The sequence below is a fragment of the Ictalurus punctatus genome, chromosome 9 (genome assembly GCF_001660625.3).
Source record: "Ictalurus punctatus breed USDA103 chromosome 9, Coco_2.0, whole genome shotgun sequence".
Lineage (NCBI taxonomy): Eukaryota > Metazoa > Chordata > Actinopteri > Siluriformes > Ictaluridae > Ictalurus > Ictalurus punctatus.
In genome coordinates, this window is record NC_030424.2 from 10,882,501 (window position 1) to 10,910,356 (window position 27,856).

Here is a 27,856-nt window from a genome sequence, read left to right on the forward strand (position 1 = left end):
GTACTGTAACTAAATTGAGGTTATGGGACAAGCTACACTATCCAGGGTGAAAAAAAAAAGGTTCCATAAAAGCAGGGTTTCTCAATGTTTTTGCAGTCGGGGACCCCTTTACCCGTAAACCACATTTGACAGACCCCTTCAGTACAGATTTACAGTATTTTTTTATGTATACAATCCAATTATGCATTATATATTTGGCTAATTATTTAATTACAGAACAAAATAGATGCAAGTTGACGTTATTTATAAGCCTACTTGGTTTGGGGTTTTAAGATTTAAGTTAAACACATTCAGTTCATGTGACTTGTTAAAAAGGTAAATATATATATTTTTTAAAAACCCTCAATTATAAGTATAATAACTTTGATAATAACAACAGTAATAAAAAAAACATGGACCACCTGGCTATGCTACATGGATCCCTGCGAGCCAGGCCCCACTTATATACCTCTTATATATGCAGTAGTATGAAAATAGGTTGGCATCTAGTAAATGAAGAACCGCTTTGTGGTCCATTACAATGGTTGTAAATAATATAGTTTCTTTACAGAGCCTTCAAGGTGCAATAAAAACATTTTCTTAATTTTTCTTAGTCAAATTGAATATTTCCTTTCATTTTTATAATTATATTTATTCTCTCACATATTTCATATGTTCTCTTTGTGTTGGTAAGGGTTCTCCGATTTCCTCCCACCTCCCAAAAACATGCTAGTAGCCTTCTCTATTCTATATAATTGCCCCTGGGTATGTATGAGTGTCTGAGGGTGGGTGGGTGTGTGGGTGTGTGTGTGTGTGTGCGCGCGCATATGGACCTGTTTATATTCATTGCCTTCTGATTCCTAAGGCCAAAAACAAGTTCACAAAATTTCGGCTTCCTTTCACGACAGAAAATGTTATTAACAACATGACCTGTACGACTTAGAAAAACCACAAAAAAAGTTATTTGAAGTGGAATTTCCATGGCATGCAATTTCGTTGCATCCTGTCCCTCATTACCTTCACACCAAGCCCATTTCCTCCTGCTTAACCCCCTACTATAACCTCATCGCTGACAAAAAAAATTATGTTGATATATGAGGAAAAATGAATGTCCTTCCAATGTTGCAGTCAGACTACTTTTATTTATTTATTTATTTGACAGAGGATGGAATGCTAAGGACACATTGTTGTAGAAGTGAGAAATCAGTACTGAAGCACTAATGGCCATAACACTTGGCAATAAAAATCCAAACATACAGGTGCATCTCAAAAAATTAGAATATTGTGGAAAAGTAATTTTTTATTATTATTTTTATTTTTTTTATTATTATTATTATTATTTTTTACATATATTACACATAAAGTGCAATATTTCAAGCCTTTTTTGTTTTAATCTTGAAGATTACGGCTTACAGCTCATGGAAATAAAAAATCCAGTACCTCAAAATATTAGAATAAAGAATTTATGATACAGAAATGTCGACCTTCTAAAAAGTATGTTAATTTACCTGATCGGGGCTCCTTTCACATGAATTACTGCATCAATGCGCTGTAGAATGGAGGCAATCAGCCTGTGGCACTGCTGAAGTGTTATGGAAGCCCAGATTGCTTTGAAAGCGTCCTTCAGCTCGTCTGTATTGTTGGATCTGGTGTCTCTCATAGATTCTCTATGGGGTTCAGGTCAGGCAAGCCGGCTGGCCAATCAAGCACAGTAATACTATGGTCAGCAAACCAGTTACTAGTAGTTTTGGCATTGTGGGCAGGTGCCAAGTCCTGCTGGAAAAGGAAATCAGCATCTCCATGAAGCTTGTCGGCAGATGAAGCATGAAGTGGTCTAAAATCTCCTGGTAGACGCTGCATTGACTCTCGACTTGAGAAAACACAGTGGACCAACACCAGCAGATGACATGTCACCTCAAATCATCACTGACTGTGGAAACTTCACACTAGACTTCAAGCAACTTGGATTCTGTGCCTCTCCAGACTCTGGTTCCTTGATTTCCAAATGAAATGCAAAATTTACTTTCACCTTCCCCATGATTGTGGTTATGTGTACTGAACCAGACTGAGAGATTAAAGGCTCAGGAAACCTTTGTAGGTATTTTGAGTCAATTAGCTGATTAGAGCTCTTCTCAGGTCATCATTTCTGTATTATAAATTCTTTATTCTGATATTTTGCGATACTGGATTTTTTTTATTTCCATGAGCTATAAGATGTAATCACCAAGATTAAACAAAAAAAAAAAAGGCTTGAAATATTTTGCTTTATGTGTAATGAATCTAGAATATATGAAAGTTCCACTTTCTGAATTAAATAACGGGGGGAACTTTTCCATGATATTGAAATTTTTGGAGATGCACCTGTACATAGGGCTATATGAGTTAGGTTGAGTGTTTGTAGCGAGTAAATACTGGAAATGCACATATCAGTATTCAGTTGTGTGTGGGAGGTATGTTTGTGTGTTATCAGCTTAAGCAAGGAGCAGTATTAAGTCCAGTGCCACTGTCTGACAGTGTGATATAACCATAATATCTCATGCTGAAATGTATATTTCAGGCTGTAAATTCACTTAGAAAACTATGGAATGCCATTTGAGACCAATATTAAACACATAATTAATGCATTATCCATTTAAGTCCTTGGCTCAGTTTTTTAATGTTTTTTTTTTTTTTTTCCTCACACAGAGGACATTGGAGGGAAAAGCATGTTAACCAGAGGCACTGTCTAGCTTGAGGAATACATTTTTATAAATTTTTTGTGATAAAATCCGGAACTACACTTACATAAAATGAACTGTAATGTAGCAGATAAGTTCTCAGTCAGCTTATTCTTCAAACTATGGGCAGGCTTTCTTTATAGGAGTGCACATCAATTTAACAACAACAACAACTTATTTTATTAAGTTGACAAATTCAAATTTAAAGCATGATCAAATAACATGCAAGTTATAACTTCTGGCTTTATTAAGTTGTGTGAGTAACTACTGTTGCACAGTACAGAAAAACAAAATGCATATAATAGGATCTGTTATAAGCTGCTGAATTAGGTAAGTCATGTTGTTAAACCAAATTTGGAGTGATTAATGTAATAATTATAATTACTGCTACTCATGTAGCAATATATCAGGAAGATACTGGACTATTATATTGCTTTTACATCATATTGCAGTTGGCAATGTATGATTTGCTTGTTTTTTCAGGCTTAAAGGCAAGAATTTATGTTTAAAGGTTGTGGTCTAGATCCATCAATCCATCCATTTTCTATACCACTTATCCTACACAGGTTTCCGAGGAGCCTGGAACCTATCCCAGGGAACTCTGGCACAACGCGGGGGACACCCTGGATGGGGTGCCAACCCATCGCAGGGCACGATCAAATACACACACACACACAGTCACACACTATGGACAATTTTGAAATGCCAATCAGCCTACAACACATGTCTTTGGACTGGGGGAGGAATTCATAGTATCCGGAGTAATCCCCCGAAGCATAGGAAGACCGTGCAAGTTCTGCATATGCTGGGTGGAGGCAGGAATCGAGCTCCCAACTGCAGAGGTGCAAGGCAAATGTGCTGACCACTAAGCAACTCAGTGCTTAGAAAAACACCTCTACTCAAGAACAATAGAGTATAATCAGATATATGAACTACATACTTTACAACTTAAGCACATGCATAAACCACCTCTGAATACAGAGAACTTTCCCAGTATCTTTGGATACACTTTGGATACTTAAGTCGTCAACTCTGAATAAGGCCCAGTGTGAATAATGACATAAAGCCCAAGAAGCTGGACCCAGTTTGTGCTGGGAGGGGTGGAATATTAATGGAAAGAGCAAGAAGGGCTTTTGGCATGTTAAGTATTTGGCACCAAAACCTGGCTCAGGAGTAACGGGAGTTTGGAGCAATTGGCATGGAGCAAAGCTGGGAGGCCTGGTGGAAGGTCAGAGCGGTTCACAGAGCCTAGAAACAGCAAGACAGAGAGCCAGAATAAGACAGCATTCAGAAAACTGAGCTGTAAAGTGTGTATGAGTGACATTTCCCTGCCAGTGCACTCTCCAGTGATGCTGCAGGAAGTATGCAGATAAGGAAAGCCAGCCATGCACACACGAGTGAAAACACACACACACCACACACAAGTCAAGTGTGCGTGTCCACTCAGACCCTCTCGGATTCTCTCCTCGTCTCGCTCTCTTCTCTGCTGCCAAACCAAACTGATCCCTCTGTTCCGAGCCACAATCTGTGCAACCCCTTAAACCTCCCCTCTGGAATCACTTCACACAACTATCTCAGTGCCCAGCAAATCCTTCAGCCCAGAATCACACTTCACTTCCATGTTTGGTCCACTAAATCCTCACAGTAAACCCTAGGCCCAATAATGTTATTCTCAAACCACCAAAAAGCTCAAATTTGTGCAGCTCATGTTTTTTTTTTTTTTTGCTCATTTTCCAAGGACAGAGAAAGGGATGAAAAGACATCTGCTTATAGCAAATACAGTTTAGTTTAAAATCAGCTGTCTGACTTTCAAAGGCATCAATGTTATACAGCCGAGTCCGACAACCGAATTATTTCCACTCTTCAAGAAAAAAGGCAAGGGAATGTTAAAATATACATTTAAAATTTTCCACTCAATCAAAGAAACTGCTTACATTTTCTCTAACAAAACAAATCACCCCAAAAATTCTTTTATAGATAATATTTTTCTTTCAAAATATACCCTATTTGTCAAAATTATTGCCATCAGAAAAGTAAATAAACAAACCTTTCTTCTTAAAGAATTTTCAATTTATGTAAAATGTTATTCTTGGCTTTGACCAAATGCTGTACAAATGTCACATTGACCAAATGAGGTTATGTAATTTGTGTAAAAGCACACCATTCTCATCCATCAGCATGTGGATTTGTCACTTGTTATGTTGCGGTTTCAAAACAAAATGCAAACCTGCATGCTGACTTGAATAACTTAGGTAAATGATATAAACATATATAAGCACTCAAAATCTCATGGTCATAGAACAAAAATGTGGGGCAGTTGAAAATGTGCTAACAGTAGGATGTGTGCGCATACTGCACCTTTGCACTGTAAGTAGGATGGTGAGGGAAGCCAAGAAGAAGCCAAACATTACAGTTTCATAATTGTACAGATTAAGGTCAATTTGGTTACTTTCACAGAAGGTGCATATAATTCTGGAACTAACTGTATTTAATTTGTGGTAAATTAGGAAGATATGGTGCATTTCACCATAACAAGCCCAGGTCTGGGAATATACCACCTTAAATGGGCTGCTTGCAACTGCAAAAGCTCTGGTTGAAAAAAGGGAACTGTTACTTCCATTTACAATTGCTGTGGAAAAAAGTAGAAATTCACTGACATAATTTAGGGTTAAAAACAAGGCAGAGAAAGAATCTCAGTGATAAATGATGGTGTGAACATTTCCCCCTCCCGTTTGCTCTTTGGTACGTCCCTTGACGCTAATACTTCTGAGCTGAAGAAACATCTGAACAACAGAATATTGTGATGAACTGAATGTGAATTGAATGATTCCTCTCGTATAACTGTATGTTGCAGTTTGCAGTAAAACATATGAAGGCAGCCATGGTTGTGTTAGTCCTTATTTGGGGGAGATTTGTGCATCCGCATCATACTGATGGGTGTAAAGGTTACTCATCAAATTAAAACATGGGTGGCAAACTCAAATTCTGCCCAGGCCACAACAGTAATTTTGGGAGCCCTTGAAGGGCAGTGATGTAGTAATAATAATAATAACAGTAATAATTCCTTACAATGCGCTTTTCTTGACACTCAAAGTGCTTCACAAAGTATTGGGGGGAAATCTTCTCAACCACCACTAGTGTGTCGCATCGACCTGATGATGCGACGGCAGCCATAGTGCGCCAGAATGCCCACCACACACCAGCTATTAGTGGAGAGGAGAGTGATGTAACCAATTCAGAGATGGGGATTATTAGGGGGCCATGATAGAGAAGGGCAATGGGGGAATTTCATAAGGACACCGGGGTTACACCCCTACTCTTTTACGAAAAGTGACCACAGAGAGTCAGGACCTCGGTTTAAAGTTTCATCTGAAAGACAGTAAGGCTGTTCATCCATCCATTTTCTGTTCCTACACAGGTTCGCATGGGACCCTGGAGCCTATCCCAGGAGACTCGGGGCACATGGTGGGGGTGGGGGGGAACACACATTCACACATAACAGACAATTTGGAAATGCTAATCAACCTACAATGCATGTCTTCGGACTGGGGGAGTATACCAGAGGAGTAACTGAGAATACTCAGAGGAAAACCCTGAAGCACAGAGAGAACATGCAAACTCAGTGCACTAAAGCTGTTCATTTTTAACATATCTACTCTCAATCAATTAACACCAATATCATAGACTCTGAAAGCAGAACCAGACAATTCTAGGGGAAAAGAAGGGCTAACAGGAACTATTCAACTGTATACACTATAGGCCTAAATGATAGCATTTATTTAACTGATTAAATGGTTGTGTTAATGTATACGGCATCTGTTTTCCAAATATCAATGCTAGCCTATATAACATTAAGAAAGACACTTAAGAAAAACTCACATGGGCTTATCTCTCTTGTCTTCATATTCTATCAAGTTTTCTCTTCATTGGGTGTTACGTTTTGAGATTTGGAGTCACAGAATTACACTTAAGGCCAAAACCAGATGTTTCTGACTTGTGTTATAGCCATGGGTTTGACTTGCATCAAACGCAACAGCTCATTAGATTTAAGCAGTGTTTTAACCCTGTGAGATGTTGAGATGTGAGCCCATATGTGCTGGACAGTGGCAGTCGCTATGCTACAGGTTTGCTGTGAATTCTAGTTAATTTTAAAATATTGAGTGGTGGGTACTACATGCTGTCACAATATTACATTTGCAAGGTCACACTCGAATGAAATGAGGCAACGGGCTGTGCTTGGTCCTTGGGCCTTGTGTTTGACACCTGTGCATTAAAATGTAAAATATTATTTATTTATTTATTTTTATAATGTGTGTTGAAACATCAGAAGTTCTCTGAAGTTTAGTGCTTTCAGAGAACTAATCACTCCAAACATCATGCTGAGCAGACCTCTGTTCAGGCGCCAGATGCTTTTGACATCTTAAATGTTTTTTTTTATTTTTTAGTGGGAAGAAGTGAGATCAGATCTAAAGCAAAGCCAGCTCTTTCCAAGAAAGTAAGCAAAACTGACAGGAATCAGACTGATCATGAAAAACAAATGATAAAAAGAGAGAGTGAGTGAGACAGTGAGACAGCAATAGAAAAGTATTTGTTGCGGAAAATAAATAAATAAATTTAAAAAACTGCTTTGCAGCACAAATCCTGACAAGATTCTTTATAATTCACCTAGACAGCAGGTCAACTTGACTCCCTGGGTCATTTGTAGGAAAACGTATATGCTCTCTCCCTGCCTGTCTACGTTTCACTCACTCTCTCTCTCAAACACACACACAAACACGCACACACACACACACACACTGCTGATTATTATTTCAGCTGAGCTTGTGTGTTGCCTGAATGTTCCTGGAAGAGGTTGGGTGTTCCACTGGATGATGTTAGCTTAATGCCCTCTTGACCAGGCCAGAACTCCAACACTGTTAATCAAACTTTCTTTTGGGAGCTTTAGTCTTCCAGCACAGGCCATCATCACATCTGATATGAAAACCCAGTCAGACATTCACACTCTCTAACATCCACATGTACATTCACTGAATCTCTTCCTATTTGACATACAACTCCACACACGAATACACATCTATAACCTCTGTTAGCACTGAAAGACAAAGTATTGCAAAGATTGATATTAGATTAGCCAAATTTACACCAGGGCCTTTTTGGCACTCTATATCAAGTGACCTTATTAGCACTGTTCTGATAACAGTGCTGTGTGTGAAATGTGGAAACAGACAGTCATTTAATCAGTGCTGTTTAGTAGCACGTACCAATCTGGAATCAGGACGCCATTGTGCTGGCCATTGCTGTGGTGATAACAGAGCCGTTTGTGATTAGGTATGCAGGCATAGCAATAAAAGGCCAAAGCGATATGCATTCTGTGATAGCATCAGATGCGCTTTCTCTCCAAATGCCATCTGACACGCTTCGTATTGCAGGCACATTTGCTTCTCTCATTCACGGTGAGTAAAGAAAGTGTTCAGGGTACATCATAATCTAAACTGTATTTCTACCAGGTATTAGAAGAAGAAGAAGAAGAAGAAGAAGAAGAAGAAGAAGAAGAGGAGAAGACTTTATTTGTCACATATACATTACAGCACAGTGAAATTCTATTCTTTCCCAGCTCGTTAGGAACCTGGAGACCACTATGTAGTCTGACAATGAGCTTGAACCAGGTGGATGTCTGATGGAATCTCTAATGGGGATCACAGTAAATAAGCCCAACCTTGGGCAATCATCACCTTTCACAAGATATCATCTGCAATAAACCAAAATACCCACAGCGAGCCTTTAAACAGCCAAACTGTTTTAACAATACACAGCAGAACTATAAAAAGCAACTGTGTATACAACTACAGATCCAAACAGATCCAAATTCACAATGCAGTGCATGCACGCCCAAAATATACAGAACATTTGTGACCACTTTCACAGTTTGAACCCAAGACGCTAACAAATCACAAGACATCCAGTGCTTCAGTCCTCAGATAGTCTGCAAACAGACTGCAACCTGCCTAGAAGAAGGTTCACTTTATTCTTTACTAGCCTGTGGTTTGTATATGCACAGCTGCATTCATCCATTCATTCATTCATTCCACTTTTCCTGATGGGAAAATAACCATTACACCCATGACATTTATTAAAATAATTTAAAATAATATAAAGTAATAAATCAGTTTTAAGAAATAGGGGGGCACAGTGGCTTAGAACTTAGCATGTCGCCTCACACCTCCAGGGTTTGGCGTTTGATTCCTGCCTCCGTCTTCTGTATGAGGAGCTTGCATGTTCTCCCCCTGCTACGGGGGCTTCTTCCGGGCACCCTGGCTTCCTCCCTCAGACCAAAGACATGCATTATAGGCTTATTGGCATTTACAAAGTGTGTGTGTGATTGATTGTGCCCTGTGATCGATTGGCATCCCATCCAGGGTGTCCCATGCCTTGTGCCCCAAGTCCCCTGGGATAAACTCCCCACAACCCTGCTTAAATTTGGTCAGAATTGTGTCTGTACAGTAGAAACCTTGGAGCCAGAGCATTCACAAAGGATACAGTCAGACAGACAGTGTGTCTGCTTCTCACCCTCCCATATTGGTCTTGGAAACTGCCCCTCTTCATGCTGCGTGCGTGAGCTATTGCCGGAAGAGCAACTTAAGATGGGCGCATTGATACTGGTAAACAGCAGTCAATATTTACACTCAACAAAGCCTATTTTTTGAGAAAAAACATTGCTGCTCTCCATGATTTTCATCTAGCTCTGACACCTGCAGTAATTACCCATCTGAATGGAGAAGTGCTTTCTTTTATGCTCTGCTTGTTCTGTCTGTGCACTTAAAAAGTAGTGACTGGTTAACCTTACCTTGCTACTTTGAGTGTTTGCTAAGGCCATAAAGTTAATAGTAATTCACTCATGATGGTTTTCTAATTATAATATCAGTACAAGCTAGCTTAGACATCCAAATTAGTAACATACCAGAATAACAGCAAAGTACTCCCTGCTGAGTGTCTGTTAGAAAAGTTTACAGCAGTACATGGCTTACACATAGAGCTGTTAATGGCTTCAGGTGCATGTTGGAAAGTGTGTGTAACTCTCAGGTTACGTCACTCCATCAACCATGTCCTTTTAATTATCATCAAATAACTCCTATAAAGTATTTATCGTAAGAAAAATATTGGGGGAGATATCAACGTCAAATGAGCTTGTCCAATAAGAATATGTACATTTGTCTTGTTTTCCATTCATGGACATGGGCGAGGTTAAAAATTGTAATGTAGCCAGTCGCTGGAGGGCCTCAGAGACAATTTGGCATCACTTCTCCAGCCTGTTATGAAGCACATACATACAGTATGTATAGTCTTTGGGTTGCACGCATTTAAAATCACTTGCTTCTCCATCATATTGTGGAAAACCAAAAAGCTTTCAACACAAAATAGTAGTGTCATGTATAACTCATAAAAATATATTATCAGTAAACAATCAAGAGTTGAAGTTAGAGTTTAGGGAATGGTAAGGGAGGCAAATAAAACTCAAATGATTACAGCCTCAGTGTTACTTTGGTTGATTGTTGACCTCGTCAAATTTTAAAATCACTTATTATACACCGTCTACAAAATACAACAAATTGTTTTAAATGGTTGCAACCTCTTCCTGTAGGGCAAGCTACAAGATGCACCACCTGAACGTTTTCTTCACCTGAATCTTACAAACCATTGGCATGTTTGGTTAACAGCCTCGATGCCAAGTGCAAAATACGTTGATGGATCACTGATGCTTTACAGCTAGTGGTCTAGCGGGCCTTGTCAAGATGCCCGGCAAAGCCATTATATCCATTTGAAGAAAGAATCCTCTCAAAACAATCTATCAGTGTAATCAGAGTAATGGTCACTGAATAGCAGAGGAATTATTCTGTTCACCTGATCCCCTAACTTCTATACATCACTCTCTCTCTGCCCATAGATCTGGAAACCATGCAGGTATTGTCTGCAATCATTATATAATTCAAAGTTGTCCTCACTTTTTTCATCTTCTTTCCTGTTTTTATTCCCTATCCATACCACTGAATCCATCTGTCTATCCACTCATGCATCTTTCCCTATTTTGTTTTTAGCTGTCTCCTTCACTTAGTCTGTCTGTCTAACCTATTCATTCATCTCTCTTTCTATGTGGGTCTGCTTCTTTACCTGCCCATCTTTTTGTCATTCCTGCCATCTGGGCCCATACTGTACCTGTCTTTCTCTCACACAATGTGATAAGGTGCATTATTGGCCGTGAATCTGTCTGTCAGTTTGAATGGTGTGATCGGTTGAATGCATACAGGCAGCTGTACAAATGACGTAATAAGAAAGAAGAAAGAAATGTGTATGTCTGACTGGTTATATTGTATGTGTTTGTATGTAGATTGTATATATATATATATATATATATATATGTGTGTGTGTGTGTGTGTGTGTGTGTGTGTGTGTGTGTGTGTATGTATGTATGTATATGTATATGTATATATATATATATATATATATATATATATATATATATATATATATATATAATATAAATCTACATACAAACACATACAATATAAAGTGTGTATATATTTGTATATATGTGTGTATGTGGGTGTGGAAGTGGGTGTGGTCTACATTAACCCTGACTGAAAAACCAGGCCTGAATATAAAGCAATCTTTCATTCGCATACTTTCTAGAACGAAAGTACATAGATTTCTAAAGATAGAGTTACACCAAACAGCCATAACATTAAAACCACCTGCCTAATATTATGTAAATCCCCCTTGTGCAGACAAAACAGCTCTGATCCATCGAGGTATGGACTCCACAAGACGGTGTGCAGTGGTGGTGTGCTGTGGTATCTGTACCAAGATGTTAGCAGCAGATCCTTTAAGTCCTGTAAGTTGCGAGATGGGGCCTCTATGGATCGGACTTGTCTGTCCAGCACATACCACAGATGCTCAATCAGATTGAGATCTGGGGAATTTGGAGGCCAAGCCAACACCTTGGACTATTTGTCATGTTCCTCAAACCATTCCTAAACATTTTTGCAGTGTTTCAGGGCGCATAATCCTTCTGAAAGAGGCCACTGCCATTAGGGAATACCGTTGCCATGAAGGGGTGTCCTTGGTCTGCAGCATAGTAACATGCACACGAATGCTTCATGTCTTCATGCTTTGTAACAATCAGAGATAAAGTTTCTCATGCTCGGTGAAAGTCAGAAACAGTTATCAGAAACATGACAACTGTGTTTTTTATTTTTATTTTTTGTCTCATTAACTTCAAGAGAGAGAAAAAAAGAGGCTGGTGAGGAGATGTCTATTTATAGCTGCTAAGTGATAACAGAAACTAACTTGTTTTGCTTAGGTAGGTGATATGTGTCAAAGTAACATCCACATGAATGCCAGGACCCAAGGTTTCTCAGCAGAACATTGCCCAGAGCATCACACTGCCTAGTCCCGTTGCTTTCTTCCCATAGTGCATCCTGGTGCCATCTCTTCCCCAGGCAAGCAACGCACACGCACAAATGCAATGATATTTACAGTTTATTAAAACTGTATTTTATAGTTTTCTTTAGTTTTGGGGTTTGTTACATTCCAGAAAGATCACAAAAGTTCACTGGACACAATATCAGAATCTACTACGAAGCTGAAACACAGTGCTGCTGTGAGTCAAAATGGGGTCCTTTAAGCAGCATTTGATTCTGATGATATGATATGATTTTCCAAGACGATTTTCTTTCAATAGCGATGGAGAAGGATCGTTGAAGAAAAACAAACAAACAAACAAAAATTTCAAAAAATGTATTCAAATTGTCATTTTTTTGGAGAGTCCAGCAGATATATGCTGCCTTGCACACAGCACGTGGTCTTCATGAGCTATATGAAATGACAGCTCAATACATTAAGCATATCTTTTGTTTGTATAGAAATATGGTAGAATAATGGTTTTATTTTGAAGCTCAGTGAGGCTGTGTTTAGGTCAGGCTACTGGAGCAAGGCACTGATGAAAAACAAAGCATAACACATTTCCTATTAGTGTCATATTTAATGAACTTGATGAATTTTGCAAACAAGGTTGCCATTTTGCAAGTGTCTGTGTATTGCAGATACTGAAAATCAGAAATGCGTGTGCACCATTGGTAAATTGTTTCCCATAGAAAAAATAAAATATAAAAGAAATATATCTACCTTTTACTATAACCAAACATGTTGGGCAAGTTTTAAGTCTTTTTGTGTTGTATTTGAAGTGCAATTTTGGTGAAGAATTTAGCTTTAAACCTTCATCAATAAATCAATCTTTGCACAGCTTTTTTGTTCTGTGGGATTCCAGTCCAAATGCACAAATTTAGTCTGATGTGCTCTGGCAAAGCTTCTCCTATTTGTAATTTCTTCTGTTTCTCCCATTTGTACTTGTATTCATAGTTATTTGGAACACATTATTTTTTCTGTCCAAATAATGTGTTCCTATTTGGTTCGATCTCTATTGTGTTTACATACCTATACAGTATGTCTTTGCACGTGCATGTGTTGTTGCTTTTATGGTTGAATACAGTAAGGATGTCTGTGTCTCTCTTTTGGGAAGTGGAGAAAAAATAGGGTGTTATTTTCCTGACTACAGTAACACACAACCTCTCTAACTGAACAAACACATGGGCCACTGTGTTTTGGAAACTAGCACATGTGTTCGTTAGATTAGAGAGGCTGTGTATTACTCTATTACAATTTCACCAAATGACTCTGTATTTTCATCTTTCCATACAATTTAATGTAATACAATTACATGTCTGGTTCGACAGTGTGTATATCTGAGTGTAACAAATTAGTAACAATGAGTTGTGATTAAAATAATAATAATAATAATAATAATAATAATAATAATAATAATAATAATAATAATAATAATAATAATAACGAGCACGGTGAAATTGTTTTCTTCGCATACCCCAGCCTGTCAGGAAATGTTTTCCGCATTATCTGTATGATGCTATTTTGTGCATGTGGTTACTCGTTCAGACAAAATCCCAAAGTGTTTTATTCCACTTATAGCAACAACTTTCAAAAGCTAAGCAATGTCTATTTATGAAAGTTGATACAGTATAATTGTTCTTTTAATCAGATTATAGTTATATTTAACGTCGTAGAACCTAAGCAAAACAAGTTAGTTTCTGTTATCACTTAGCAGCTATAAATAGACATCCCCTCACCAGCCTCTTTTTTTCTCTCTCTTGAAGTTAATAAGACAAAAAAAAAAAAAAAACCCACTAGGGCTACAACTAACGATAATTTTCATATTTTCATAATTGATTAGTTGGCCGATTATTTTTTCAATTAATGGGATTGGGGGGTTCAAAACTTTCAGGTTAGTAAAAAACTAGTGTGTTCCATTTGAGACAATATTACCTTTATAAAATTCATACCCTAGACCAGTGGTTCTCAACCTTTTGTGAGCTTTGGACCCATAGCATATTTCGAACAATCCACAAGGACCCCCTCACTCCACAACAATTATAGGCTATATATATCAAACAGTCATTTCTATATGTTGCTTTACTTTTAATTAATATTTAACATTAATAATATTAACATTAAAATTGAATCAAAACATTTCAAGATTTAATTTTTTTTATTTTATTTTATTTATTTATTTTTATTGTTGGTGTGACATTTAATTTGACTCTCTGAATTATGTTTTGTTTATTTTATCCATCAATGCAACACTTGAACTTGTCTACCACTCATAGGTTTTTGCAAATTATCATTTAATTTGTAAATAAAATAAATCCATCAATGAACGATCGTCAGCTCAGCTAACCTCTAACGTGACATTTGCGAATAACCAAATTGATTAATTTTGAAACATCTCATTTGAATATGTTTTTATACATTTAACAAAAAAAATATACACAATATTATTTAAACATTTTAAAAACTTTCCTACGGACCCCCTGCAGTTACACCACTGACCAGACCACTACGGGTCCGCATACCCCAGGTTGAGAAACACTGCACTAGAAGGTAGTGCAGAGTGCATAGTGTAAGTGTATACTACGTCATTTGGGACACAACTTTAGTATTTACTCTCCGAAGTGTGTTTTCGGAACAGAAGTAATGTAATGAGTAAATCTCCCCCGTGCCACGCGCAGACCAATTAATCGATAATGAGATTCATTGACAACAATTTTCATAATCGATTATTATCGATTAGTTGGAGCAGCTCTAAACCCCACAGTTGTCATTTTACTGATAAACCACAAAGCTCAAAACAGTCTATTCTGAAAACTTTGACAGGGCATGAGAAACTTTACCTCTGATTGTTACAAAGCATGAAGACTGGACCTGGCATTCATGTGCATGTTACTATGCTGCAGAACAAGTACACCCCTTCAAGACAACGGTATTCCCTAATGGTAGTGGCCTCTTTCAGCAGGATAATGTGCCCTGCCACACAACAAAAATGTTCAAGAATGTTTCAAGGAACATGACAAAGGGTTCAAGTTGTTGACTTGGCCTACAACTTCCCCAGATCTCAATTCAATAATGTATCTTTGAGATGTGCTGAACAAACAAGTCCAATCCATGGAGGCCCCACCTTGAAACTTGCAGTACTTAAAGAATCTTCTGCTAACCTCTTGGTTTCAGATACACTTACAGTTAGGTAAAAAGGCTGCCTTGTGGAGTCCATGCTTTGATGGGTCAGAGCTGTTTTGTTGGCACAAGGGGGACCTACACAATATTAGACAGGTGGTTTCAATGTTCTGACTGATCAGTGTATACCTTGATTGAAAATGTAGAACCTTAAGGGTTCTTTGGTTGTCCCTCTGAAAAAGCCTTTTTTGTTTGGAAGCTAAGAACACTTAATAATACCTTAAAGAACCCTTGAAGAACTTTTTCTAAGAGTGTACCAACAAATTAACAACCAATCAGAATTCAACACTGTGGCGCAAACAACTTTAATGAATTAGCTATTCAATAAATACATACAATCAGTGTACAATAAACAGCAACCTGTATGAATTCAGTAACACTACCAAGCTGCCACTGCTGCACCTTTGAGCAAGGTCCTTAACCCTCAAATGCTCAATTGTATAAATGAGATAAATGTAAGTCGCTCGGATAAGGGTGTCTGCCAAATGCCATAAATGTATGAAACTAATCTTGTTCAAAATCCCTGTGTCCACCAATGTGACAACATCACACCATTCCACCATATAACAGGCTACTTTTCACACATCGAGATACTGCATCCTTGCATGTGAGTGTATTTTGGAAGGTGATGAAGTGACAGACCAGTGCACTGATGACTACTTTCATAAAAATACAACCCTCACTTTCAAGTGAGACGCTGGAGTGTAGCAAAGAGTTTATGCATTCCAGGGTTGAAGGGTTTCAAAGGTGAAAAATCTGCACAGAAAAAGCAACGAGGCTAAAGAATGATGGCACACTCCTTTTTTATCCTGTTTATAAAGTAAAAAGGCAAATTTCATTGACTCCCCTGTTTGAGGGACTTCACATTCACCTTCTATTTTACATTCACTGAGGGCCCCTAGAGTGCCTGCTTTCCTTTTGGCATGCTTCCATGTTGTTCTATGAGTATATAATAGGAGAATGGGCTTGCTCTCTTTGTTGTGGCTGCACTCCAGCAGTGAGTCGCAGGTCCAACACAAACACCACACTGAGAGATAAGGAACGTGTAGCCGAGAGCTTGTGAATTGGTCACAGCTGAAAGTTAAAGAGTGACTGCTGCTCTCGCTCCTCTTAGACTAACACCCGGCCTTAATATGAATTATAAGGCAACCAACTAGATCTTTCCAGAGTTGATGTTAAAATTACATCAATAACTGGTGCACAGAATGTGTCCACTTATATCACATATAATTCTACATTTATATGCAGTGAAATACATGTCAGTGTGTTCTGGCTGAGGATGACAGCACATCTGCTGCAAACAAGTCCAGCCATGAGAAACTAACACTCTTGGATGTCACTGGCATACAGAAATTACGCTTCTGCCAGTTGCACAAACCGTGGATGTCAATTTAAATTCATCCTGCATTAGCGTATTCCTTGTAAAATGACATGTAGTTGTCTTAGTATTTTGTTTTGCTGCCGTACTTTGAAAATTAAATAAAGCAAACTGTTTGATTTTTAGAAAAATGCATAATTTACTTTCAGGGTATTTTCAGATCTGAAGATCTTGTTCTCTAAATTGTTACACTGTTGCATTTTCTCCTGGGCTCGTTTCGCTTTCATGTGGCAACATTTTAAAGCTTACCATGCATTTATGCAAGTCACGTGTGAGTAAACTGTCCTCTCATTGGTCGGAGTGCGCCTGTTCATGTTCCAGGGTTCTGCCCACAGCAGTTATCCATCAAGATGGATATCAGTAGCTCTGTGAGCTTACTGTGGCTTTCTTTTTTAATAATTTATCTAATTTATATGTTCTACGGATTGATTAAAGCCCATCTCCTTTAGAGGCTTGCTAAACACCTTGTAAATAGAATTTTTTTAATGCATTTTTGATAATTGTTCAGAAATATGTTTGTCAGACCAAATTGACAGGGGTGGCTGTGGTAGAGCAGGTTGTCAACTAATCGTAGGGTTGGAGGTTCGATTCCTGGCCCACATGACTCCACATGCCGAAGTATCCTTGGGCAAGACACTGAACCCCAAGTTGCTCCCAATGGCAAGTTAGCGCCTTGCATGGCAGCTCTGCTACCATTGGTGTGTGAGTGTGTTTGTGAACTGCGAAGGTTAAAAAACGCTATATAAGTGCAGATCAAACCCTAACCCAAACCATAACCTATTAATAAAGGTCACTGTTCATGACTACACTATCAGAAAGACACTGGGCAAAAATGGCATCCATGGAAGAGTGGCGATGTGAAAACCACTGCTAACCCAGAAGAACATTAAGGTAAAAGTGGAACTGTTTGGCAGACAGGGGTCCCGTTACATCTGGCGTAAACTAAACACAGAATTCCACAAAAAGAACATCATACCTACGATCAAGCAATCAAGCATGGTGGTGGGGTGTGATGGTGTGGGGATGCTTTACTGCTTCAGGGCCTGGGCAACTTGCAATAATTGAGGAAAACATGAATTCTGCTCTGTACCAGAAAATCCTAAAGGAGAATGTCCGGTCTTCAGTCCGTAAACTGAAACTGAAGGGCAAATGGATTATGCAGCAAGACAATAATCCAAAGCATAGAAGTAAGTCCACCTCTGAATGGCTTAAAAAAAGCAAAATTAAAGTTTTGGAGTGCCTAGTCAAAGTCCTGACTTAAACCAACTGAGATGCTGTGACAGGACCTTAAACGGGCAGTTTAAGAAAAGAAAAGTGGGCCAAAATTCCACCACAGTGCTGTGAAAGACTGATCTCCAGTTATCGGAAGCGTTTGGTTGCAATTATTGCTGCTAAAGGTGGCACAACTAGTTTTAAGTTTAAAGGGGCAATTCGTTTTTTTTTTTTTTTACATGGGTGATAGGTGATGGTTAACTATTTTTGGTTCAATAAAATAAATAAATAAATAAATAAAAACTGTATTGTGTGTTTACTCAGGTTGCCTTTGTTGTATGTTATATTTCGTTTGAAGATCTAAAACTATTCAGTATGAGATATACACAAAAACAGAAGAAAACTGAAATATTTTTCACAGCACTGTAGAGGGTGGCATGGTGCCACAATAAATAACATTGCTGTCTCACTGCTCCAGGACCCTTAGGTTTGACTCTGTCGATTTCTGTGCATGTTCTCCTCATGTCCACATGGGTTTTTTCTGCGTTCTCTGGTCTCCTCCCACTGTCCAAGATGCATGCTTCTGCATGATGCCGTGTGATGGACTGGCATGAATTCTCCACCCTTGCGCCCAGTGTTCCCAGGATAGACTCCAAATCCACTGTGACCCTGACTAGGATAAAGTGGTTACTGAAGATGAATGAATAAATAGATAGAAGTCTTATTTTGTCCCATGTGGTTGATTAATAGCTATTATGTTAACATTACCAAAGAATTGCAAGATGTGTTGCAATAGTTAGTGACTATGTTTTTTGGGAACTTGGTGTAGGCATTCTTCAATCTTAGTCCTGGAGTACCACTGACTACATATTTTGGTTGGTTTTCAACTCATTACCAAGCTTAAACAAGGATGAACATTAAAATGTGCATATTGTGATACTTCAGGATGAGGATTGAGAAACACTGCTCTAGTTGTACAGATGTTATCAAATATCAAAGATGTTAAATATTTATCATGGTGTAGTAGTAATTAATGTACATCCTCTTATAATAGTCAAATCCCACAATTTGGCATAGAAACACAGTTTCATTGACTACGTTTACATGGACAGCAATAATCAAATTTTCGACCTTATTCTGAATAAGACAATATTCTGATTAATGTGTTTACATGAGTCGCTTTTAGAATATTTCTTTCATGTTGTTCATCCCGATTAACAGCACACGTCATTACATCCCCACGTCATGCTGTCCAACGTTCCCTCCAGAAGTTCACATATCAGTTCATCTTCGTTATGGTACCGTATACAGTTTTGGGTGTTTTTATATAAAATTTTACGAAAGCTTCAAGTGCAATTAATTATTGGTCATGCTGTACGTGCAAATAGACGACTGCTTGAAGCCATGGGCTGCGTCCGAAGCCATATACTTAGCTACTATATAGTAGCCGAAATACACATCTCACCTATTATATAGTACGCGAATAAGTAAGTACGTGGTTTCGGACGCAGCCGTGCTCTCTTGTTTGTGACGTGTCCTGTCACAAAATGCCGTGAAAACTCCCACACAACGTTAATAGTGTGATTAAGGTGTTTGCATGTCTATAATGCACCTCCATAATGCAACTAAAACAGGAATACATCACGTCTTAATTCGTTTTGTGTTTACTTCGAGTATGACTTTAGTATTGATGATTAAGGTCATCAATAATCACTGTTTACATGCTAGTATCTTAATCAGAGTATTGTCTTAATGGGGTTAATATCGGATTATTGTTGTCCATGTAAACCTCCTGATTGACTAGAGATGCCTTAATAGTCAGTGTAACGGTGTTTCAGCCTAAGTATAATTATAATATTTTTATGTACTGGATATCCCATGATCTTCTCTGGCTCAGATGTGGGATCATTTAGTGTGCATTAAGCATGCCAGTGTCGTCTGGTATCCTTAAGCCCTGTGGAGAAAACGCACGTCTCTCTTCTCTGAAAGTCAGCAAAATCATTCCCCAAACGACAGGTAGATGTGTTTTGTACTCATCATCTGATAAGAGCAAATTGGCATCAGTCTGAAGAGAGAACTCTCCCATTTTGAGGTGTCTTCACCTTATCAACCTGATGTTTACTCATGCCAGTCTCTAGTCACATTAACCGTCACTCCTGGCAACAGTGTTATCACCACTTTCCAGATGCCGTGAAGAAAACAGATTTTTTTCTCCTGAGTTTCCACCCTGTTTTTGAGCCTGTGAGATTTTACCCACCAAGTTTCTCTGAAGACTGATGGGATTTAGACATACATAGATGCAGAAGCACACTGTGTGTGTGCTCGTCTTACAGTTAGGGTTATTAACCATGGGTTAGCGTTGTGGAAGACATACTGGTTTAAATGTAAGATTGATAGAAATGTATCAATGAATAGACAATTTCAAAACAAAATCAGTAAATCTGATAAAACTGTAGACCTGGCAAAAGCATTACTAGTTTAGAATTTCATTGCCTCCTGAACTACACACATAGCACAGTCCTGCACTTAACTAGCTAATTTGATCTCTGTAGGTTACATTACATAAGGACAGCACATAAAAAAAGAACATTAAGGAAACAAAACAGTACCAAACAAGCAGCTTCTGCATTTGGGAGCTTACGCCCTAGGCATTCACAATTATAATTAATATTATATTTTTATATATTATTAATTTTAAATATTATTAATATTATAGTCATTTATTATTGAAGGCTAACCTGATAATGACCTAGAACTTGAACTGTGGTGACATTTATGCAGCTTGCATTTAGGCAACTCACCCTGTGGATGGTGTCATGATACAGCCTCCACGTTCCACTGTCATCCCACAGCCACACCCCCGCTCTGGAGTGTCGTGGTTCATTCCAAAGTTGTGGCCTAATTCGTGAGCTAAGGTTACGGCCGCTCCCAGTGGATTGTCTGAGTGATCCTGGATGGAGTGAAAAACATGAAACAACATAACTGAACTGAAGAGATTTATATGAAACCAATAAAATATTTAATAGTTTTTGAGGTATTTTGGTTTTAGGAATTAATCATGCTTAGGGTGTATGTATATGTATTGTCTGGACAATTTAATGTATAGGATGAATAATATATATATTTTTTAAAAAATCAAAGCATGAATAAAATGTACCAATGGGATAAATGCATTAATTCCTATTTAAGTTAATTTTTTTTTTCTGATTCCCTTTCCTTTATGTGCATGGCTGAGAAGCTGAGATCAATACTTCCACATCTACTTTTCTTCTTACTGTACGTGCACCTGTCATTGTTTTTATTATTTCTAAAAAATCATAAATACACTATATGCAGTCGTGCTTGAAAGTTTGTGAACCCTTTAGAATTATCTATATTTCTGTGTAAATATGACCTAAACATCATTAGATTTTCACACAAGTCGTAAAAGTAGATAAAGAGAACCTTATTAAACAAATGAGACAAAAATATTATACTTGGTCAATTGAGGAAAATTATCCAATATTACATCTGTGAGTTTCAAAAGTATGTGAACATCTAGAATTAGCAGATTAATTTAAATGTGAAATTACAGGGAGGTGTTTTCCAACAATGGGATAACAATCATGTTTGTGTGAGCATCATGTTTTATTTAAAGAACAGGGATCTATCAAAGTCTGATCTTCACAACACATGTTTGTGGAAGTGTATCATGGTATGAACAAAGGAGATTTCTGAGGACCTCAGAAAATAGTTGTTGATGCTCATCGAGTTGGAAAAGGTTACAAAACCATCTCTAAAGAGTTTGGATTCACCAATCCACAGTCAGACAGATTGTGTACAAATGGAGGAAATTCAAGACCACTGTTACCCTCCCCAGGAGTGATCCACCAACAAAGATCGCTCCAAGAACAAGACATGTAATAGTCCACGAAGCCAAAATGAACCCAGAGTAACTTCTAAGCAACTAAAGGCCACTCTCACATTGCCTCATGTTAATGTTTGAGTCCACCATCAGGAGAACATTGAACAACAATGGTGTGCATGGCAGGGTTGCAAGGAGAAATCCACTGCTCTCCAAAAAGAACATTGCTGTCTGTCTGCACTTGCTAAAGAGCATGTGGACAAGCCAGGAGGCTATTGGAAAAAAAAAATTTGTGCATTGATGAGACCAAAATAGAACTGTCAGGACATCTGTCCATGAACTGAATCTTAAAAGAAAGTGGGCCATGCAGCAAGTCATTCTACTAAAGAATAGTTAAAGAAGAATAAAGTTAATGTTTTGGAATGGCCAAGTCAAAGTCCTGACTTTAATCCAATAGAGATGTTGTGGAAGGAACTAAAGCAAGCAGTTCATGTGAGGAAACCCACCAACATCCCAGAGTTGAAGCAGTTCTGTACTGAGGAATTGGTTAAAACTCCTCCAAGCCGATGTAGAACTGATCAATAGTTACTGGAACTGTTTAGTTGTAGTTATTGTTGTGCAAGGGGGTCGCACCAGATACTGAAAGCAAAGATTCACATACTTTTGTAACTCACAGATATGTAATATTGGATCATTTCCCTCAATAAATAAATGACCAAGTATAATATTTTTGTCTCATTTGTTAAATTGGGTTCTCGTTATCTACTTTTAGGACTTGTGTGAATATCTGATGCTGTTTTAGGTCATATTTATGAAGATATATAGAACATTCTAAAGGGTTTACAAACTTTCAAGCACCACTGTAGCCAAAAGTATGTGGACAACTGACCACTCATACAGTATGTGGGTATTCCCCAAACTTTTGCCACAAAATTGGAGACACACATTTATGTAGAATGTCTTTGGATTTTACAGCCACCATGCAAGATCTTTTGAATCCTTTGAATATATATGTTTCAACAGTGAAAGTCAAACAGCCTATTAAAAACAGAGCATGGCGATGGAAGGAACACATCTATGGAAAACCTCGAACCAACCAAAGAAAAAAAAAAACTCTCAATCTCTCTCTTTCTTCACAGGTGGCTGATCTGCTGAAACCACCAAGTCAAATAATAAGCACCATTTATCACAGCAGACAGCTGCAGTTTTTTAATTATCACATACTCCTAATCACTTCTCCCCAAAGAGACTCCAGTGAATTTAAAAGACAGGAACTTTTGCCACACCCGAAATGGGACATATTCCTGGAGTGCAAGTGATTTATCTGGGTTAATAAAAATGTAAATGTGTGGTATTTAGCTCCCGCTTGCAACGACAGATGATTTTTCTGGATTGACAGGCGACTGCTGAGGGGTGAAGAGAATGTAGGTGCTGCTAAAGGACCTTGGGGAGCTCCTACAGTGTTCCACTTAATTAGATTCATTACAAGTCAAAATCACATGTGGTTCACCTAGCACAACTCACTACAGCCCAAGGCAGCATAATAGAGCCAATCTTATGAGGAAAAAAAATGTTACACAAAAAGAACAAGTGTTTCTAAATGTGGGACATTTATGTGAACTCATGAATAAACCATTAAAGAAGGAGAAAATGTGTTTTGAAGAACCTTTTTTTTTTTAATTTCAATTGGATTTCAATAAGACAATTTTTGTCCATGTGCATTAAGCTGTTCGTGTCCTGCAGAGAATCAACTTACTCTCACAATCGCCTTCCTAACCCATTGAGATAAATGCCACTAAATGCTGAATGAATGACAGATTTTGTAAATTAAGTGAACAGTAGAAGCCTGCTAGTAAAATAGCTTAAATACGCAAGAACCATAGCAATAATCAAGAAGGAAAATTATGGATTTGGTTTAAGTGTTTCAATATCATGTTCTCGAAATAATACAGCAGTCGGATTTTCTGCACAAGCAGAAAAATCTTTTAGGAAATGTGTGAGCAGAACAACATATTAAGACGCAAAACCAAAAACAAAAAAAGAATTAATGGTCAAAAATGTGACATATCTTACTTTCAGTTTCCATTTTATACATGTGTATACCATAAGTGTATAAAATGGAAACTTGGGTAATGTTGGTATTAGCTAGAACGCTAACTAATAACTGTTTCAGTAAATCAGACATTAATCTTTTTTTTTTTTAAACTAATAACACCTGAAATGTTGAACCAAACTAGATTCATCATATGTGTTATGATAGAGTGATGTTAGTTATAGCTAAAAGGTAAATGATTTTAGCAAGTCATAACATTTACGTACATATGGAGCAAAGGAAAAATCCACCCTGAATGACTTTCAAATGTACTCAGTGGGAGGAAACCTGAATGCCAGGGGGCACGGTGGCTCAGTGGTTAGCTCACTTGCATCACACCTCTGGGGTTGGGGGTTTGAATTCCGCCTCCACCCTTTGTGCATGTTCTCGCTGTGTTTTGGGGGTTTTCTCCGGATACTCCGATTTCCTCCCCCAGTCCAAAGACATGCGTTGTAGGGTGTTTGACTTTTCTATATTATCCGTAGTGTGTGAAATGGTGTGTGATTGTGTGTACGATTGTGCCCTGAGTTCCCTGGGATAAGCTCTAGGCTCCCTGCGTAGGATAAGCGGTATGGAAAATGAGTGGATAGATAGACGGATGGACCCAGGATGCTATTCAGCTCCCTGCTGATAGTGCCAGGGGCATTTAGACTTCGCTTCATCTCTACCTTAAGAAAGTGATGCAGCAGTGCTTTAGTCCTTTAGTCTGTCCAGCTCTCACACATCCTCATCTGTACTATCTGCGCAAACAAAACAGCTTCCAATGCTTTAACATTCATGCGAATACCACCATCAATACCAATGTGCTCATCATCTCAAAGATCACAACTTCTGAACCAAGTCTCTGCTGTAACAATTCAACTGTGTTGTATACCTGTTTTGCATTCTGGAACTTGAGTACAACATTTGCTGTCTCCGCTATGTTGGATTTCTCATTAATATGATAATGATAATATTGAACATCATTCAAAAAGTGACAAACAAAGCTTATACTTCATGTTTTAGGTTGCAGATAGATTCTTTCCCCCTTGTTAATAAATGCCATTGTAACTGCACTAGTAATATCAACCTCTGCTTAGATTAGCACTGGAATCACGAAGCACGTCAAAAATATTTCAGAATTAACTTAGTTCATGTCTTTTACAGCACAGATCTGTCAGAAATATTCACCATGACGATTCCTCCAGACTGCTCTGCAGTACACATGCTCATGATGGGGGCCATGCCAATGGTGGTACCCTGGAAATACACACCGCTGAAACACAAATGCAGAAATCACACACATTATTATAGACAGCATTCTATTAGGAATTTTATAATAAAGTATGTACACTATGCATGTATGATGCACATATGTGTGTGTGTGGCATGATGAGTACAAAACTCTCTGTACGATACTGACATATAGGTGGCACAGATGTGTTTTTATGATTGGTGTAAGTGTACCTGATAAGCTGAGCATTGTCATGAGGTCTGAGAGGTAGCAGTTTGAGTTTTCTCCAGTCTAGAAACTCGTGCAGTGTGGTAAATGGGTCCTGTGTCACTGAACATTTATCAGAGTCGCTCCAAACCTCCAGTCCCACCAGTGCTACCCTGATATTTAGAACCCTGTAAAACTGAAACACACACAAACTTCCAGTATGTACATTTTGCCATGTTCAAAAGATGATTTTCCTGCTCCCCATTCAGATTACGTAAATTACCTGCATGTAGTTATCAGCTTCGTGCACAACTCTCACACAACTCTCTAAGTAGCACTTAAGTTCCTAAAATTGGTTTCACTCTGCCCACGTTTTAAATTTTTTTCTACATTCTTCTGAATGTCCATGGAATAAAATTAAATATCAGCTGCCATGAGTGTAAGTTCTGCCATCATTTACACATTTGAATGACTATGTATATGAACAATGTGATAACATGAAATTAAAAATGGCCTTATATTGCCATGGGCATTGTTTCGACTGAGGACAGCTGGCATTTGCTGCTATTGTCAGGCAACTGTTTGACGGCATACACAACGGCGCTTCGCCTTTGCACGTTTGCTGAGAGGAGGCTAATGGTTCAGAGGCAGGAATTTGGCCAATAGATGTTGCAGGTCTTTTATAATTGACCAATTGGTGTGCGAGAAGGTGGGAATTACAGGGAAGCCTTAAAGCAATGCAAACGTGCGCTCACATGATGCAGTATTAGACCACAAGCACATCATAATGAAATTAAAGCCGAATCCAAAACATTTTCTCAAATGTGGAAATCCCGGCCAGATGCCTTTTTTAAGGTCCGAAAAAGAGGACATGTCCGGGAAAAAGAGGACGTGTGGTCACCCTAGTCCAACTTGAGTATTAAAACTGCATTAGCCATGTTTGGTCAGAATTAGTCACAATTACATCTGCAAACATAGTAAGTAAGTAGAGAATGACAACATCTGAATGATTTGTTTTTGTACTCCTCATTTGTTTTAGCCTAACCCTCATTCCTACCCTTGTACACAAAGCTCGGCCCCTAGAACCTAGCGGCTCGAGTTCAAATAGCGTTAGCATGTTCAGCTATTCAGGAGCTTGACAGCTAAGTTATAACACTATAAATGCATGAAATTCGGCTCATGCTGATTTATAAGAACAGTCAAGAGTGCCTTAGCTGTCCCGTTTTTCTTTCATAATGAGCTCTCATGAGCTTTTTTAGCTCTAGTGTTAACATTGTTAGCTGCACACTTGGCCATTTAACTGCTTGAAAGCCAAGTTATAACACTATAAATACGTGGAATTCAGCTCATAATGATTTATAAGAATGGTCAAGTGTATTGTCACTGTCCTGTTTTTCTGTGTAATGAGCTCTCATGAGCTTTTAAGCTCTGGTATTAGCATTGTTAGCATTATCTGCACAGGAGTTTAATCTAGATTTACTGTGTTTCATGTTGTTAAGTTTGTTCGAAGCGCAACATGTTTTTTTTTTGCTCACAGTAGAGTTATCTTGCTACACAGGGTGCTTAGAAGTTTCAGCTTTGTTTTTTCTTTCCAAACAAACTGAGATGGGGGTGGAGTGAATGGGTTTGGGGAGTGTCTATAAAAAGAGGCCCATGTAAAAACAAATGAGCACTATGGCCCTCTAAGCTACATAATAGACTTGTGCATAGGTCCTGCCTTAAATCATAATAATAATAAAAAAAAAAAAAAACAAACCCCCACCCCCCCACCCCCCCCAAAAAAAAAAAAAAAAAAAAAAAAAAATATATATATATATATATATATATATATATATATATATATATATATATATATATATATATATATATATATTTGTTCTGCATACTTTCCAGGTTATTTGTACTAGTGAGACATTTTAAATGTGACTGTTTCACTTTAAAATCCTCACTATACATACTTATCTCTGATTACACAAGCACATCCATCTACACACCAAGCCAAGCGGTTCATCTACATGGCAATCTAAAAATATTCTGTCTCCTATCTACACCATGACCAAAAGCATGTGGACACCTGCCCATCACACCCATATAGTATGTGCCCAATCCAACACTATGGGCATTAACATGAAGTTACTGTTATAATAACCTCCACTCTTTTGAGAAGGCTTTCCACTAGATTTTGACACGTGGCTGTGGGGATTTGAGCTCATTCACGAACAAGAGCATTATTGAGGTCAGGTACTGATGTCAAGTGAGAAGATCTGGGGTGCAGCTGGCATTCCAATTTATCCCAAAGCTGTACAGTGGGGTTGAGGTCAGGACTCAAGTTCTTCCACACCAACCTTGGCAAACCATGTCTACCTGAAACTTGCTTTGTGCACAAGGGCATTGTCATACTGGAACAAGTTTGGGTCTCTTAGTTCCAGTGAAGGGAAAATGCAATACTACAGGACACAAAGACATTCTATACAATTGTGTGATTACAACACTGTGGTAACAGTTGGCAAAGGTTCACATATGTGTGTAATGGTCAGGTGTCCTCATATTGTATATTAGGCCATATAGTGTATATCTG

General features: G+C 38.2%; 1 protein-coding gene across 3 annotated transcripts in view; it reads right to left on the reverse strand.

The window, feature by feature from the left end:
- LOC108270250 (disintegrin and metalloproteinase domain-containing protein 12) overlaps positions 1-27,856 on the reverse strand; it is a 171,953-nt gene that overhangs the window by 40,109 nt on the left and 103,988 nt on the right. For all 3 annotated transcript variants that reach the window (XM_017476732.3, XM_017476733.3, XM_053682469.1), the window contains exons 9-11: positions 25,305-25,474; positions 25,029-25,113; positions 20,724-20,872 (exon numbers count right to left, since the gene is read on the reverse strand). In XM_017476732.3, coding sequence (XP_017332221.1) covers positions 20,724-20,872; positions 25,029-25,113; positions 25,305-25,474 — 404 coding nt within the window. The remainder of the gene's footprint in view (positions 1-20,723; positions 20,873-25,028; positions 25,114-25,304; positions 25,475-27,856) is intronic.